Below are 17,447 nucleotides of genomic sequence, written 5' to 3' on the forward strand. Positions count from 1 at the left end.
TCGTCATCATCCAGACACTCCCTTTAGTTTTCTACTCACCTCCCCTCGGTGGGAAGGAAGGGTGAGCTGGTCCGGGCTTTCTATGCTGCAGGGATCCGTGCGGTGTGGAGGGATAGTCGTTCCGGGCTGTCCATTTTCACCGTTCATGCGCGTCCCTGTGCGCGTCGTCAAGGCAACGTCACTAGTCCGGGGCAGGCCCAGAGCGTGGAGAAGAGGGCCCCCCCGGTGAAAATGGACAGCCCGGAACGACTAACCCTCCCCACCGCACGGTCCCTGCAGCATAGATGGCCCAGACCGGCTCACTCTTCCTTCCCACCCAGGGGAGGTGAGTAGAAAACTAAAGGGGGTGTCTGGATGATGACAAAGGCCGCAGTGGTCTTCAACCTGCGGACTTCCAGAGGTTTCAAAACTACAACTCCCAGCGTGCCCGGACATGCTGGGAGTTGTAGTTTTGAAACATCTGGAGGTCCGCAGGTTGAAGACCACTGAGAAGAGAGTTCACTTGAATATAAGCCAAGGGGGGCGTTTTCAGCACGAAAAATCGTGCTGAAAAACTCGGCTTATACTCGAGTATATACGGTAATAAGAGCAATTAAAAACACAAAAATAATCTATGCAGATTTCCAAAGGTGATGGTCCAGTGGACAAGAAACAAAAAAGTGGATGGTCGGGCTACATAAGGAGAATTATATATACAGTGGGGATCAAAAGTTTGGGCACCCCAGGTAAACATTTGTATTAATGTGCATAAAGAAGCCAAGGACAGATGGAAAAATCTCCAAAAGGCATCAAATTACAGATTAGACATTCTTACAATATATCAACAAAAGTTAGATTTTATTTCCATCATTTACACTTTCAAAATAACAGAAAACAAAAAAATGGCGTCTGCAAAAGTTTGGGCACCCTGCAGAGTTAATATCTTGTATTGCCCCTTTGGCAAGTATCACAGCTTGTAAATAGTTTTTGCAGCCAGCCAAGAGTCTTTCAATTCTTGTTTGAGGTATCTTTGCCCATTCTTTCTTATAAAAGTCTTCCAGTTCTTTGAGATTTCTGGGCTGTCTGCCATGCATTGCTAGGTCTATCCATAGATTTTCAATTATGTTGAGGTCAGCAGATTGTGAAGGCCATGGCAAAACTTTCAGTTTATGCCTCTTGATTGAATTCCGAGATGTGTTTAGGGTCATTATCCATATGTAGAAGCCATCCTCTCTTCAACTTCACCTTTTTACAGATGGCATCAAGTTAGCATCCAAAATTTGCTAAAATTTTATTGAATCCATTTTTCCTTCCACGCGTGAGATGTTTCCTGTGCCACTGGCTGCAATACAACCCCATAGCATGATTGATCCACCCCCATGCTTAACAGTTGGACAGAGGTTCCTTTCATTAAATTCTGTTCCCCTTCTTCTCCAAACGTACCTTTGCTCATTCCGGCCAAAAAGTTCAATTTTAACCTCATTGGTCCACAGAACTTGTTTCCAAAATGCATTAGGCTTGTCTATATGTTCATTTGCAAAGTTCAAGCGCTGATTTTTGTGGTGAGGACGTAGAAGAGGTTTTCTTCTGATGACTCTTCCATGAAGACCATATTTGTACAAGTATCTCTTTATAGTGGAATAGTGTACCACAACTCCATTGGTCTTCCAGCTCTTGCTTTAACTTCCACTGTTCCTGATGACTGCCATTTCTTAATTACCTTCCGAACAGAGGATATTGAAATCTGAAAACGTTTTGCTATATTCTTATAGCCTTCTCCAGCTTTGTGAGCATCAACTATTTTCAGTTTCAGATTTCTAGACAACTGCTTAGAAGAACCCATGGTGCTGATTGTTGGGGCAAGGTCAGATGAGTCTGGGCATTTTAAACCTTTGAGATTGACATCACCTTGTCTTTCCAGATGATGATTGAAAACAATCCATGACACTGGCAGGTCTCAGCTTTGCAAAGGGGGCAGTGCATGCTGTAAATTCTGCAGGGTGCCCAAACTTTAGCAGATGACATTTTTTTTCTGTTATTTTGAAAGTGTAAATGCTGGAAATAAAATCTAACTTTTGTTGACATATTATAAGAATGTCTAATCTGTAATTTGATGCCTTTTGGAGATTTTTGCATCTTTCCTTGGCTTCTTTATGCACATTAATACAAATGTTTACCTGGGGTGCCCAAACTTTTGATCCCCACTGTGTATGTATAATATTTAGATCAATAATAGGTTTCATAAGTAAAAGACACTTCAGGGTGTTTGCAATTAGATACGGATGTAGCAGTATGTAAAGTACAAAAGCCACAGGCTCTTCACATATAAGGTGCAATACATAAGGTGCACAGGTCAAAATAGACTACTAAACTGTAGAAAGGCTAAAGTGCTATAGTGAAATACGCTGTGCAACACTGGGCTTAATCTGAGTTACCAAGGGTTGGTACCAAGGTAAAAATATACATGCATAATAATATACAATAGGCAAACATATATCAACATGATAACTGACATAGAAGAAATACAACCTGATGTGTACAGCCTGGCCAGCCAACGGACCCAACGTTTCGAAACGTTATCATGTTGATATATGTTTGTTTATTGTATATTATTATGCGTGCATATTTTTACCTTTTTACCAACACTTGGTAACTCAGATTAAGCCCAGTGTTGCACAGCACATTTCACTACAGCACTTTAGCCTTTCTACAGTTTAGTAGTCAATTTTGACCTGTGCACCTTATGTATTGCACCTTATATGTGAAGAGCCTGTGGCTTTTGTACTTTACATACTGCTACATCCGTATCGATTTACACCCTGAAGTGTCTTTTACTTATGAAACCTATTATTGATCTAAATATTATATATTGAAATTTAAGTAGTTGATTTGTTTTACCTTAGTCTGACAGCAGCACAATGATGGGGTGTGTATCTCCGCCCCTGTGAGCTGCAGGACCCAGGAATTTTTAATGAAAATAAAGAAAACACGCCCCTCTGGGCATAAAAACCCCCACAGAACAGCCCCCCCCCCTCCAGTTTATTATATAGTACAGACTTAGATACAGGCAAAAAAATATATTTTTTTTGGAGGGAGCCTTGTGCTGCTGTCAGACTAAGGGAAAACAAATTAACTACTTAAATTTCAATTTCCCTGTCGTCTGACCAGCAGCACAATGATGGGAATTTACATAGTACCCAAATAAAAGGGTGGGATTCAAATATTAACCGCGTTAATAATATACCTTGCGAAAGAAAAGTCAGGAGAAGAGGAACAGTCCATCTTATAATGCTTGAAAAATGTAGACGGAGTGCTCCAAGAGGCACTCTGACAAAGACAGCTTTGATAAAACTTCCCACTTCAGGAACCTGGAAGAGCTTCCTTCCCAAAAAAGCTGACATAGCAGTAATTTGGACCTTCAGGGTATTAGGTGATAGACCTTTGTCGAATCCGTACTAAAGAAAGTTCAGAATTCGCGGTATCGTGGGAGAGGAAGAGTCCAGCTGCCTAGCAGCACACCAACCAGCAAATATTTTCCTTATTCTGGCATGTGATTTATTGGTAGCCACACTCCTAGAGTGGGAGAGCGTTTCCAATATACAGTCCGAAAAACACTTGGCTTTTAAAATCAACCTGTCAACCTCCAAGCTGTCAGGCTGAGGGACGTTAGGTTGTGGCATAGTTGGTTGCCCTGGGCTACCAGATTGTGCCTCAGAGGGAGTCTCCAGAATGTTCCCTGACTCATCATCATGAGGAGGGAGAACCAGGATCTCTTCAGCCAGAATGGCATTATTGCTATTACCGAGGCCTGATCCTTCTTGACCTTCATTAATACCCTGGGTATCATGGAAGTTGGCGGAAAGATGTATGCCAGTCTGAAGTCCCACAGTATGGACAGTGGGTCCACAGCCCAAGGTTGGTCCTCCAAATAGAGGGAGCAAAACCGTGGTAGTTTCTTTTTGAATCTGGTCGCCATCAGGTCGCTCTCCGGAAGACCCCAAAGTTGGCATAACTGCTGAAATACTTGTGGGCATAGGGACCATTCGCCAGGAATTGTGCTCAGACGGCTCATGCGATCCACCAAGGTATTCTGGACTCCTCTGATATGGACCGCGGATAACCTTGTTACCCTTGTTTCTGCCCAATTGAAGATCTTCCCCACTTCCTGAAAAAGTGCCTGAGATCTGTTACCTCCCTGCTTGTTGATGTAGAACACTGAAGCCATATTGTCCGACTGGACACAGACTGCTGTTCCGGAAACGAGATGTTCGAACTTCTTGAGGGCATAAAATATCGCTCTTAACTCTCTGGCATTGGAAGACAGGCTCAGCTTTCTGGCATTGGAAGACAGCCGGAGGCATCGGTGGTAATAATTGTCCAAACTGGATCTAGCAGAGACATCCCATCTTTTGGGTTGGCCCACCAACGTAGAGATTGTCTGGTGATCGTTGACAGAACATGCAGGGAGTCCAAACCTGAGATAGTCTGGTTCCAGATGTGTAAGACCTCTGACTGTAAGGGTCTGATGTGCCATAGAGCCCAAGGAACTGCTTCCGCTGCTGATAATAATAGCCCCAGGAAACTCATTAGAGTTCTGAGGGGGGGCTGGCGAGGTGTTCTCAGGAAGCAATATCCTCTCAGGATACGATCCTTCCTGGGTACAGAGAGGTACAATTTCATCTCCACAGAGTCTATGATGAACCCGAGGAATTGTTTGGTTGTGGTCGGGGTCAAATCTGATTTGTCCCAATTGACCAACCAGCCCAAGCTCTGGAGTAAATTCAGGGTAATCTGGACATGTTCCAGGAGAATCAGTCTTGTTCTGGCTATAAGAAGCCAGTCTTCTAGGTATGGGATAACTCTTATCCCTGATAACCTGAGAACCGTCATCATGGAGGACACCACCTTGGTGAACACGAATGGAGCAGAGGTGATCCCAAATGGGAGGACCTTGAACTGCAGATGGAACAGAATCCCTCGGATTCTGACCGCAATCTTGAGGAACTTCCTGTAATCCTGATGGATTGGAATATGGAAGTAGGCATCCTTCAGGTCCAAGGATGCCGTGTATTCTCCTTTGGAAGGAAGAGGTCTGATTGACCTGATAGTTTCCATCTTGAACTTTCTTTTTTGAAAGTGACGGTTCAAATATCTTAAGTCTATTATAAGATTGTTTTTTCCTGAAGGCTTGGGTACAAGGAAAACCGGGGAGTATACACCTCGGGCTTCTTCCGAGGGGGGAACAGGCTCCAGTGCGGCCAGGGAAATTAGCTCTAAAATAGAGCTTTCTAGCATTACTTGCTCTGGTTCTTGAAGAATCGCGGAGATCAGAAATTTTTCTGAGGGCAGTGTAGTTAGGGGGAGAGAATAACCATTTTTTATTATCTCTAACATCCAAGGATCCTTGATCCTCTGTGGCCAAACCGGAAAAAATAAAGCAAGTCGGCCGCCTACCGGAGTAACGACCCCGTCAAAGCGGTTGCTTCTTTTGTTCAGAAGTACCCTTATTCTGATAAACCCCTTCTAGTGGTCCTAGACCCCCTGCCACGGGTAGAATATCTACTCTGTCTACCTCTTCTAGGAGGAGAATATTTCCTAGCGTATCTCTTAGAAGAATTAGGGGTAAGGGACAGGGATTTCCCCTTCCTGTCTGACAACTCCTCCATTAGAGTATCCAACTCTGAGCCAAAGAGTTTGCCAGGGGTAAAAAGCATGTTACAGAGTTGGGTCTTGGAATAACTATCTCCCGGCCAGAAGAGCCAAAGGGCTCTTCTGCCCGCAGTGGAAAGCCCCATGGTCTTAGCACCAAACTTTACTTGTTGGCATGAGGAGTCACACAGAAAGTCAATTGCCAAATTAATTTTCCCAAATGAGGCTAGCAAGTCCTCTCTAGGAACCCCCGAAAAGATATCCTCCTGAAGGCTATTAAGCCAAGTTCTCAAGGCCACCGCCACACCACTAGAGGCTACCGCCACTGAAGCCTGACTAGCTCCTGCTATATAAGTGCGCTTGAACGCAATCTCCATCCTTCGGTCAAGCGGGTCCTTCAAATTCGAGCCATCCTCTGCAGGGAGCACCGTATGTCTGGACATTTTGGATATGGCCATGTCCACCTTGGGAGGATTTAACCACACCTTACACTGAGATTGATCAAGGGGGTACATTATTTTGTACCACTTAGAGATTACCGGTGCCTTGTCCGGTTTCTCCCACTCAGCAGACATGAGTGCGGACAGCACATCATCCATTTGGAAGGATCTAAAGACCCTGGAGGTAGATGGGGCATCCTCCTTAGGCTTAGGCTGATTCTCAGCCTGTACAAATTTTAATAATTTATGTGTCTTATCTGGTGGAAAGAAATTCTTGGAGGTGTCCTCAATGATGTCCTCATCCGAGGAATCGACCACGGTTTCCCTGTCCTCACCATCATCTACTTCCATAGGAGCAGGAGAGGGATGGCTGTAGCGAAAAGGGAATCTTTAACCCCTTAAGGACACATGACGTACTGGAACGTCATGTGTCCACTCCCGATCTATAACGCGGGGCCACGGCGTGGCCCCGCGTCATAGCGGTTCGGGCCCGGCCTCTAACAACGGCCGGGACCCGTGGCTAATAGCGCGCGGCATTGATCGCTGTGCCGCGCGCTATTAACCCTTTAGACGCGGCGTTCAAAGTTGAACGCCGCGTCTAAAGTGAAACCGAAAGCATGCCGGCTAGCTCAGTGGGCTGTTCGGGATAGCCGCGGTGAAATCGCGGCATCCCGAACAGCTGACAGGACAGCGGGAGGGCCCCTTCCTGCCTCCTCGCTGTCCGATCGCCGAATGACTGCTCAGTGCCTGAGATCCAGGCATGAGCAGTCATCCGGCAGAATCGTTGATCACTGGTTTCTTATGAGAAACCAGTGATCAACATAGAAGATCAGTGTGTGCAGTGTTATAGGTCCCTATGGGACCTATAACACTGCAAAAAAAAGTGAAAAAAAAAAGTGAATAAAGATCATTTAACTCCTCCCCTATTAAAAGTTTGAATCACCCCCCTTTTCCAATAAAAAAAAAAACACAGTGTAAATAAAAATAAAAATAAACATATGTGGTAAACCGCTCGGTCAATGGCGTGCGCGCAAAAAAATTCCAAAGTCCAAAATAGTGCATTTTTGGTCACTTTTTATATCATTTAAAAATGAATAAGATCAATAAGTCCTATCAATGCAAAAATGGTACCGTTAAAAACTTCAGATCATGGCGCAAAAAATGAGCCCTCATACCGCCCCATACACGGAAAAATAAAAAAGTTATAGGGGTCAGAAGATGACAATTTTAAACGTATTAATTTTCCTGCATGTAGTTATGATTTTTTCCAGAAGTCCGACAAAATCAAACCTATATAAGTAGGATATCATTTTAATCGTATGGACCTACAGAATACATATCAGGTGTCATTTTTACCGAAAAATGTACTACGTAGAAACGGAAGCCCCCAAAAGTTACAAAACAGCGTTTTTTTTTTCAATTTTGTCGCACAATGATTTTTTTTCCCGCTTCACCATAGATTTTTGGGCAAAATGACTGACGTCATTACAAAGTAGAATTGGTGGCGCAAAAAATAAGCCATCATATGGATTTTTAGGTGTAAATTTGAAAGAGTTATGATTTTTTAAAGGCAAGGAGCAAAAAACGAAAATGCAAAAACGGAAAAACCTCCGGTCCTTAAGGGGTTAAGGTCCTTGATGGAACCCGCGACAAAGTCCTTTACCCAGACATAAACGTCATGGATATCTGGTTCCCCATGTGAGGGAAGAGCAGGAAGTGGCCGACAGGCTGCACAGGTAGTGAAGTCACTCTCATCGGGCAAAGGTGTATTACACTTTCTACAGGAAAGGTGACATGTCCAGTGATTTACGGGGCCTAGACCCACCAGAATCTCTTGAAGACATCTAGAGAAATTTTTTTTTCTCTAATTAACAAAAAGAAAAGACACACAAAAAAACCTGGATAAAAGCGAGGTTAGATCCAGGAACACACACCGTGAACTACGGGAAAAATAAGGATACAGAAGCACACTGACAACAAGGTGCACAAGCAAAATGTGTCAAGGCAAGCTGCAGACTCCGAAGAGACAGAGCTGCAGGCTTACCAGCTTCTTATAGTGTATCCACTAGGAAGACACACCCCCTCCCGGAAGTTGCAAGTTGAAGGGACAAAACTTAATAAAAAGATCTTTCAGCAATTTTGCTGACTGACGGAGAGATATTCTTCTAAAAGACTATCACATGAACGCAACCCCACCCACCAGCTTGGTAAGTACAGCGCACGAGCGGCGCGCGTGCCCTAACATGCTGGATGAGAGTGCTTTCTGGAGAGACAGAAACACATGCACGTGGCTCCCAGACGCCGGGAGCCCAGGATGTGCCACCACCGGCGCTAAAAGATAAGCTTAATTCTGGTGAATTCTAGAGAGAGAGAACATAGTTCTCCGGTATGAAAAAAGCTAATGTAGCTCAGAGAATCCCTAATTTCTCTCTCCCCCCCCCCCCCCAGAAAGAAAAAGTAAGGGGGGGAGAAAATAATATAAGGGAAAAGTTACGGACCAATGATCCTGTCTGACCTAGGTCCTGCTCACAGGACAGAAAAAACTCGAGGGGGGGGCTGTTCTGTGGGGGGGTTTTATGCTCAGAGAGGCGTATTTTCTTTATTTTCATAAAAAATTCCTGGGTCCTGCAGCTCACAGGGGCGGAGATACACCCCATCATTGTGCTGCTGGTCAATCGACAGGGAAATATATATATATATATATATATATATATATATATATATATAATCTCTATGTAGCCCGGCCATCCACTTTTTTGTTTCTTGTCTACAGGACCAGCACCTTTGGAAATCTGCATAGATCATTTTTGTGTTTTTAATTGCTCTTATTATGTCTTATGTCCATGAATTGTGTGTTCAAATTCTTTAATAAAGTATAACTTTTGATCCATATAAATGCATTTTCTCTTTGTTGGTTGCTATATTAGCGTTGGGTCTGTGACCTTTTGGGATCTTTTTTTGTATATATTTTAATAGAAGAAATAAAGTCTTGATTTTAAAAAGAACCATGGGAACTGGACTCAATTCATTACAGTCTAAAACCACCTCCAACATAGCTTACCTTCATCTACACAGTGTGAAGTGATTGGAATACACATAAAGGCGGATGAATTACTGCCATTCAATTAAGATAAGCAAAGTAAAGTTCCTGTAGTTAGTATAATTTTTTTTAAAATATACAATATAACAACTCCTATACATTATTCACTGTAGGCACCAGTGGAAGGAATCTTTATTCTGCACCAGTTTCCATTCTTATCCAGTTTACAGCGCATGTCTGTGATTACTCAGGTTATTGGAGAGAGTAACATGACAGTGTTCATGAAAGGAGCACCTGAAATGGTTGTTCGATTTTGCAAACCTGAAACAGGTAACTATAAAACTAATAACTAGAGCTATAATTATGGAAATGCGGCAACCACTACACGGTACCTATTTAGTTGACCTTTAAGTGTTTTACATTTTTTACAGTCTATACTTTGCGTATACAATGCAAAAATCATTATACTGCAAAATAATGACATTTAACAATAGGGACAAATGAATTAATCTTGAGCCTCATATGGGTCAGTTTTCCCATAGATATGCATATTGTGGTCCATTCAAACTTTTATATTTCTCTGATTGCTGAGCAATTCTTTGGGTCTGTAAACATTGTGTTACATTGTTTCTTTTCTTAATAGTCCCAAACAACTTCTCTAAGAAACTTGAGCACTACACAGCACAAGGCTTCCGAGTAATAGGGATAGCATATCGGTCACTAGAAAAAGAAGGTCTACCAAAGTTATCTGACATAGACAGGTATCTATAACTGTTGCATTTACTTTTCTATTTTATCGAGGTAGGAAGTCGTTTTAAACAATAGTGACAATTTAAATTTATTAAACCTGATATCCACTGTTATATAGAAATGTGCATTATGTATAGATAGTTATGTATCTCTAGGATGCTCTGTACTTTCATAGCAATAAGCTAGTGTCAATTTTGCCATCAACCAATCATTACTGGTGGCCCATCATAAGGTAAAAGAATCAAGAGCTGTAGCTAGGTTTCCCTTCACCGAGGCAAAAGCTCAGATAGTTGCCTTAGCTCCGCATCTAAGTACCATAATCAAGTACTTTGCACCTGTGCCCTAGTACTCACCCCCTCTATTACAGCCCTTCTCTTTACTATATCAGTTCCCATCTTTAAATGTTGCTGCTAGACTGTCATTATATTCTTCAGCCTGCCTGAGTTTGACTTATTGTAGATCTGCGGGCTATAGTAACTTAAATGTAACAACAAGAACATTAATATCAGGCAGAACTACCCAAAGATAATTATTTTCTAGATAAAGTGCACAGCTTCACTACTGATTTAATGAAAATATGTTTCTTTAAAAGGCAAGTAGTGGAATGTGACCTCACATTTCTTGGCTTCATGATCCTGGAAAATCGTCTTAAACCAGAAACCAATGCAGTACTAGAAGAACTCAGTGAAGCCAATATTAGGGTTGTGATGGTCACAGGTATTTCCTGCTTTTATTTCTTTTATTTATTGTTCATTTAAAATATTGCTCCTAGATCCTGGTATACTGTATTTTAACAATATAAATTGTTTCCTCTAAGGGGTATACTGCCTACCTAACTGTGCTAGTGTGCAGTTAAAGGGGTGCTCCTGGAATTTAAGAAAAATAAAAATGCCCCAAAGCCACCACAATACCTGTTCTGTGTCCCCTGTAGATATCCATGTGATTTTGCCAGCTCCTGTGGCCCCTGTTGTTTCCTGAATTTTCTTTTTCCTTGCTTGCAGGCCAAACTACAACTCCCAGCAGTCAGTGCGGCTCTGTGTAATGGCTGCCAGCCAATTGCTTTTGCTATCTGTGTGCATGCTGTATTCTTGTAAACACAGTCATCAGCACTCCCTGTACATGTCTTTTCTTTCAAACTATCCTTCCCCCCAGAAATAAATCATCTTATGCTCTGAATAGCAGCAGTGATTAGATGTATAGCAGGTAAAGAGCAGTGTTATGTGCTGAGGAGACACTGGGCTGTTTTTCTCTAGTTAAAATCCTCACACAGGGAGGGGAAAGGGAGGGGAGGTGTGACTGTGAAGCCAGACAAGTAGGAAATCACATGGTGTTTGTCTTCCAGGAGGGTGGGGGCAACTCTTAATGATGGCTTTGCACAAAGAAAAGGTGGATCTGATAATTACATCTTTCTCTCACTCCCTGCATGTATGTGACAGCTGAAAGGGGGAAACTGATCTATATAGCTAATGAATGATATTTAGACAAATAGGTTGGTGAGAGGGAAAGGATGGGCTATGGTTTTTGTTCTCTGGTGTACCCCTCTAATTATAAATAATTTGAAAGTGCATCTTCCTTGCTTTCACTGTCAAAGTTTGGGTCCCCACCGTGAAGCACTTACGTATTGTGTTACCTCAAGCACCTGCTCACTTAGCCAATCAGTGGCGACAGTGATGTCTCCCCTTGGCACAAATACATGTCTCCCCTTGGCATAAAGAAATTATTTTGGAAAGACATACATTGATAAGTTTATCCTGCATTCTTGTAAATTTCATCTGAATTTTTTTTGTACTATTACTACAAGTATACATATAGATACATAACAATCAATTTTCTAATATTATAATTTCTTATTGCTTTTATAGGTGATAACCTTCAGACAGCCGTGACTGTTGGTAAAAAATCTGGTATGATACCTTCCAGCAGTAATATTATCATGTTGGAGGCTTGTGAACCTGATGAAGATTCACCCGCTTCTGTTACATGGAAAACTTTAACTGAAAGTCAGGCAAATGGAAACCATGAAAAGGCAAAAGTAGGTTATAATTTTATAGAAATTAAGATGATGCTACTACATTTTAGAGAAATTATTCTAAAGAAAAGTTTATAATAACTGGCTTAACAATTCTTTACTTATTTTCATCATTGAACATTAATGTTAGTCTAGTAGTCCAATAAATCCAGTAATATGACATTTACATGATTCTGCAGTTTTAGAAATGTATTGTGATATAAATAAATGCATTAGAATGGAGCACAGTATGTACCACAATGAAATGTGCATAGCTGTGTTCATCCTATAAAGATTGGATTATTAACAAATCCATAGATCCTGCAGCTTTATTTTTTTTTTATTTTTTTTATGAATCAAATGACTGAATCAGTAAACACATTAGAAATCAGGTTAGGTACTGTACTAGCCAAATACCAATTAGGGTTCATGAAAATCAGAATATCCTTCAGGTGTAGCCTACTACAGTATTGTTCTGTTGCACAAAGTTTTATTTTTATTTTTATTTTTTTATAATTAAGACAATAATGGTTTATACAAGTTTTTAATCACCTTTGGTTAAGCTCACTGCTGAGCTGACATCAACTTGTAACACCCCTGCACTTTCAGTGCCCATTGAATTTAAACGTTTTAGGTGTATAAAGATTGTTGTTGTATTATTTTAAAATGAGGTTCCAACAGACCAAGGAATAATGTAGAATAAAAAATATTTCAATTTATTTCTTTTTTTTAGTGATAGAAATAAAAAAATAAAAAATCAGTCTTTATAACAATAACCCATTATTCTCTTCTTTCCCTTTGAAGTCACATAGTAATGTTGTTGAAGGATGGATTAATATTCCTACCACAGTGGGAGACTTTCACTTTGCAATTAATGGAAAATCCTATCAAGTTTTGACTCAACATTTTTCTAATTTGTTGCCAAAAGTAAGTATAGAATTATAGTTTTGTCACAATAGGTAGCGAGATGTGCTTACATAGTGGGAGATAAGATGGTGACATGGAACCAAGAGTTTTATTTATTTTTATCTTTGTGTTGGAGCTTCCCAGAAAGGGGTCTGCTGTGACAGTACAATGTAAATTTCAGAATACGTTTGGTAAAAGTGTAAAATCAGCATTTCATGTTGGGTGAATCTGTGTGAAACCCCTGGCTGTTATGTCATGGGAAAAGTCCAGGCTGTCCATAGACTTTGGAAGGGACAGTGAACCGGATTCCAGCCAAGTATGAGCTTAGCCCTAGAAAGTCGACCAGGTTGACTAGTATGGAATTACAGGTGCCACAGACCATGGTATATAATATCATACAAAAACCTCTGTGTTGTAAGCCATACAGGTTATATCTTCTTCAGGAGCAGAAACCAGACAACAAACCTAAATACTGTCCAAGATTACTCCATAAATAAAATTTGCTACCCAAAAATTTGTCTCTCACCCACCGTCAAGACCTTTACAGGCAACAGAAACATTCATCAAAACAGGAAAACCTACAACCTATAATAACCCTGCTGCCCTTTTCACAACGACTTCTTGATCTGCTTACAGATGACCAGCTTTCTCCTTTCCCTCCCCTTGTAGATTGTAAACCCTCATGAGTAGGACCCTCTTTCCCTTTATAGTAGTCTGTCATTTACTGCTTCATGTTTATTGTACTTGCATTTGTGTTAGATGTATTTTAACCCCTCATAATATGCAACGTGCCCTGAAGCTAAGGGCGCTCCAAAAATTATTATGTATGTTAATTCCTGGGTTAGGGTGTGTGGAGCTGGTTCAGTAGCTGAACATGAGCTATAAATAGTGAGTGCTTGCTGATAACTCAGCTTCCAGCTTTTTAACCAAATGTATATATATGCGACCACAGTATATATACATTTGAAACCAGAAGTTTACATACACCATTTAAAAAGACACATATGCATGTTTGAGAGAGAGAGAGAGAGAGAGAGAGAGAGAGAGAGATAGTTTTAAATGCATTTTTATTACTTTCTGCAAAGTCCAAAGTTTACATGCACTAGGATTACTATGCCTTTAAACAATTTGGGACAGCCCATATGATGATGTCATGTCTTTGGAAGCTTCTGTTTATTGGCAACATCTGAGTTAATTATAGACACATCTGTGGATGTTTTTTAATGCACACCAGAAACACACTGCTTCTGTGTATAACATCCAGGGAAAGTCTAAGGAAATCAGCCAAGATACCAGGAAGAGAACTGTGGACTTGCACAAGTCTGGATCATCCTTGGGTGCAATTTCCAGATACCTGCAGGTGCCTTGTTCATCTTTACAAACAATTATACAGAAGTACATATAAGATGGGAATGTCTAGCCATCATATCATGAAGGAGATGGGTTCTGTGTCTCAGAGATAAATGTGCTTTGGTCTGATATGTGCATATCAATCCAAGAACAAAAGCAAAAAACCTTGCGAAGATGCTGGCGGAAGTTGGTAAGATTGTATCATTATCCACAGTGAAACTAGTCCTGTATCAACATGGGCTGAAAGGCCACTCTGCCAGGAAGAAGCCATTTTTCCAAAAGAAACATATTAAAGCCAGATTAATGTTTGCAAATGCACACATAAACAAAGACCTTCATTTTTGGTTTGTGGTCTGACAAAACTAAAATTTTACTGTTTGGCCACAATGACCATCGTTATGTTTGGAGGAAAAAGGGGAGTGACAGCATCATGTTGTGGGGTTGTTATGCTGTAGGAGGGACTGGTGCACTTCACAAAATAGTTGGAATCATGAAAAAAAGATTATGTGGCAATACTGAAGCAACATCTCAAGACATCAGCCAGGAAGTTAAAGCTTGGTTGGAAATGGGTCTTCCAAATGGACGATGAAGCATACTACCAAAGTGGTTACAAAGTGGCTTAAGGATAACAAAGTCAATGTTTTGGAGTAGCCATCACAAAGTCCTGATCTCAATCCTATTAAAAATGTATAGGCAAAGCTGAAAAGGCAGATGCCAGCCAGGCAACCTATAACCCTTACAGGACCCAGGGTGTATGGATACGCCTTATGTACCTGGGTCTTAAGGACCCAGGACGTACCTGTACGCCCGTGGGAATTCCGGTCCCCGCCGCACACCGGGCGGAGACTGGACCGGGGTGACTGCTCATATCGATCAGCAGGCACCCCTCGCAAATGCCTAGGGGGGGTAATCAGACCCCCCATGTCGGCGATCAGCGCAAATCGCAAGTGAATTCACACTTGCGATTTTTGCCTATTCCGAGTCATACGGGTCTATGGTGACCCGGTGACCCAGAATATAAGGGGGATCGCGGTTGTCCATGACACCTACGATCTCCTGAAGGGATAGGAGTGAGGTGGCAGAGGTGCCACCCCTCCTATCCCTGCTATTGGTCGTAAAAAGCGACGACCAATGGCAGATCGGGGGCGGCTGGGTTAACTTTCGTTTTACCCGTTCTGCCAACCCACAATAGGTGGGGCAGGACGGGGAAACCGAAGGGGACTGGGCGCCGAAGTCCACTTACCCATCGGTGGAGGCTGCAGGACGCGATGATCAGCGCGGGCGGCATGTCGTGCGGCTGGCTCCCTGGATCCTATGGAAGCCGAAGAGTTGCCTAGAAACATCTGGAGGGCTACAGTTTGAGACCACTATACAGTGGTCTCAAACTGTAGCCCTCCCGATGTTGCAAAACTACAACTCCCAGCATGCCAAGACAGCTGTCTGGGCATGCTGGGATTTGTAGTTTTGCAAAAGCTGGAGGGCTACAGTTTGAGGCCACTATACAGTGGTCTCAAAACTGTATCCCTCCAGATCTTGCAAAACTACAATTCCTAGCAAGCCCAGATGTTGCAAAATTGCAGATCCCAGCATGCCCAAACAGCAAACAGCTGATCATGCTGGGAGTTGTAGTTGCGTACCTCCAGCTGTTGCATAACTACATCTCCCAGCATCAGTACATGCTGGGAGTTGTAGTTTTGCAACAGCTATAGGCACATTTGTTGGAAAATACTAAGTTAGGTAACAGAACCTAACTGAAGGTTTTCCGACCAGTGTGCCTCCAACTACAACTCCCAGCATGCACGGTCTGTAAGTACATGCTGGTAGTTGTAGTTTTGAAACAGCTGGAGGTTTGCCCCCCCTCATGTGAATGTACAGGGTACATTCACACGGGCAGGTTTACAGTAAGTTTCCTGCTTCAAGTATGCACTGCGGCAAATTTTTCGCCGGGGGCGCAAATTTCCAGCGGGAAGCTCACTGTAAACCTCTGCCAGTGCGAACGTACTATAAAAAACACTACACTACACTAACAAAAAATAAAGGGTAAAACACTACATATACACCCCCTTACACTGTCCCCCCAATAAAAATGAAAAACTTATTGTACGGCAGTGTTTCCAAAACTGAGCCTCCAGCTGTTGCAAAGCAACAACTCCCAGCATTTCCGGACAGCCACTGACTATCCAGGCATGCTGGGAGTTTATCAACAGCTGGAGGCATCCTGTTTGGGAATCACTGGCATAGAATACCCCTATGTCCACCCCTATGCAATCCCTAATTTAGTCCTCAAATGCACATGGAGCTCTCTCACTTTGGAGCCATGTCGTATTTCAAGGAAACAGTTTAGGGCTACATATCAGGTATTTCCGTACTCGGGAGAAATTGCACTACAAATTTTGGGGGGCTTTTTCTCCTTTTACCCCTTATGAAAAGGAAAAGTTGGGGGCTACACCAGCCTGTTAGTGTAAAAAATAAAAATAAAATTACACTAACATGCTGGTGTTGCCCCATATTTTTTATTTTCACTAGTGTTAAAAGGAAAAAAAAGACCCCCAAAATTTGTAACGCAATTTCTCCTGAGTACGGAAATACCCCATATGTGGGAGTAAAATGCTCTGTGGGCGCACAACAAGGCTCAGCAGTGCGCACTATGTACATTTGAGGCCTAAATTGGTGATTTGAACAGGGGTGGCTGATTTTACAGCGGTTCTGACATAAACGCAAAAAAAGAAATACCCACATGTGACCTCATTTTGGAAACTAAACCCCTCACGGAACGTAACAAGGGGTATAATAAGCCTTAACACCCCACAGGTGTTTAATGAAAATTCTTCAAAGTTGGATGGAAAAAAAAAATGTGTCCGGAATTGAGGGCCACGTGTGTTTACAAAGCCCCCATAGTGCCAGAACAATGGACCCCCCCACATGTGACCCCATTTTGGAAACTACACCCCTCATGTAATGTAATAAGGTGTACAGTGAGCATTTACGCCCCACAGGTGTGACAGATTTTTGGAACAGTGGTCCGTGAAAATGAAAATTTAACCCCTTAAGGATTCGTTTTTTCCTCCTTACCTTTTAAAAATCATAACCTTTTAAATTTTCCACGTAAAAATCCATATTATGGCTTATTGTTTGCGTCACCAATTCTACTTTGCAGTGACATCAGTCATTTTACCCAAAAATTCACGCCGAAATGGAAAAAAAAATCATTGTGCGACAAAATCGAAGAAAAAACGCCATTTTGTAATTTTTGGGGGCTTCCGTTTCTACGCAGTGCATATTTCGGTAAAAATGACACCTTATCATTATTCTGTAGGTCCATACG

The 17,447-nt window shown here is 42.0% G+C and overlaps 1 protein-coding gene across 1 annotated transcript in view; it reads left to right on the top strand.

Annotated features, from left to right (window-relative positions):
• Positions 1 to 17,447, top strand: part of LOC130361841 (probable cation-transporting ATPase 13A4) — a 214,070-nt gene that overhangs the window by 128,801 nt on the left and 67,822 nt on the right. Inside the window, exons 16-20 of the mRNA XM_056565407.1 lie at positions 9,282 to 9,438; positions 9,752 to 9,869; positions 10,451 to 10,575; positions 11,721 to 11,890; positions 12,671 to 12,793. Coding sequence (XP_056421382.1) covers positions 9,282 to 9,438; positions 9,752 to 9,869; positions 10,451 to 10,575; positions 11,721 to 11,890; positions 12,671 to 12,793 — 693 coding nt within the window. The remainder of the gene's footprint in view (positions 1 to 9,281; positions 9,439 to 9,751; positions 9,870 to 10,450; positions 10,576 to 11,720; positions 11,891 to 12,670; positions 12,794 to 17,447) is intronic.

Source organism: Hyla sarda, chromosome 3, assembly GCF_029499605.1.
Source record: "Hyla sarda isolate aHylSar1 chromosome 3, aHylSar1.hap1, whole genome shotgun sequence".
NCBI classification, from domain to species: domain Eukaryota; kingdom Metazoa; phylum Chordata; class Amphibia; order Anura; family Hylidae; genus Hyla; species Hyla sarda.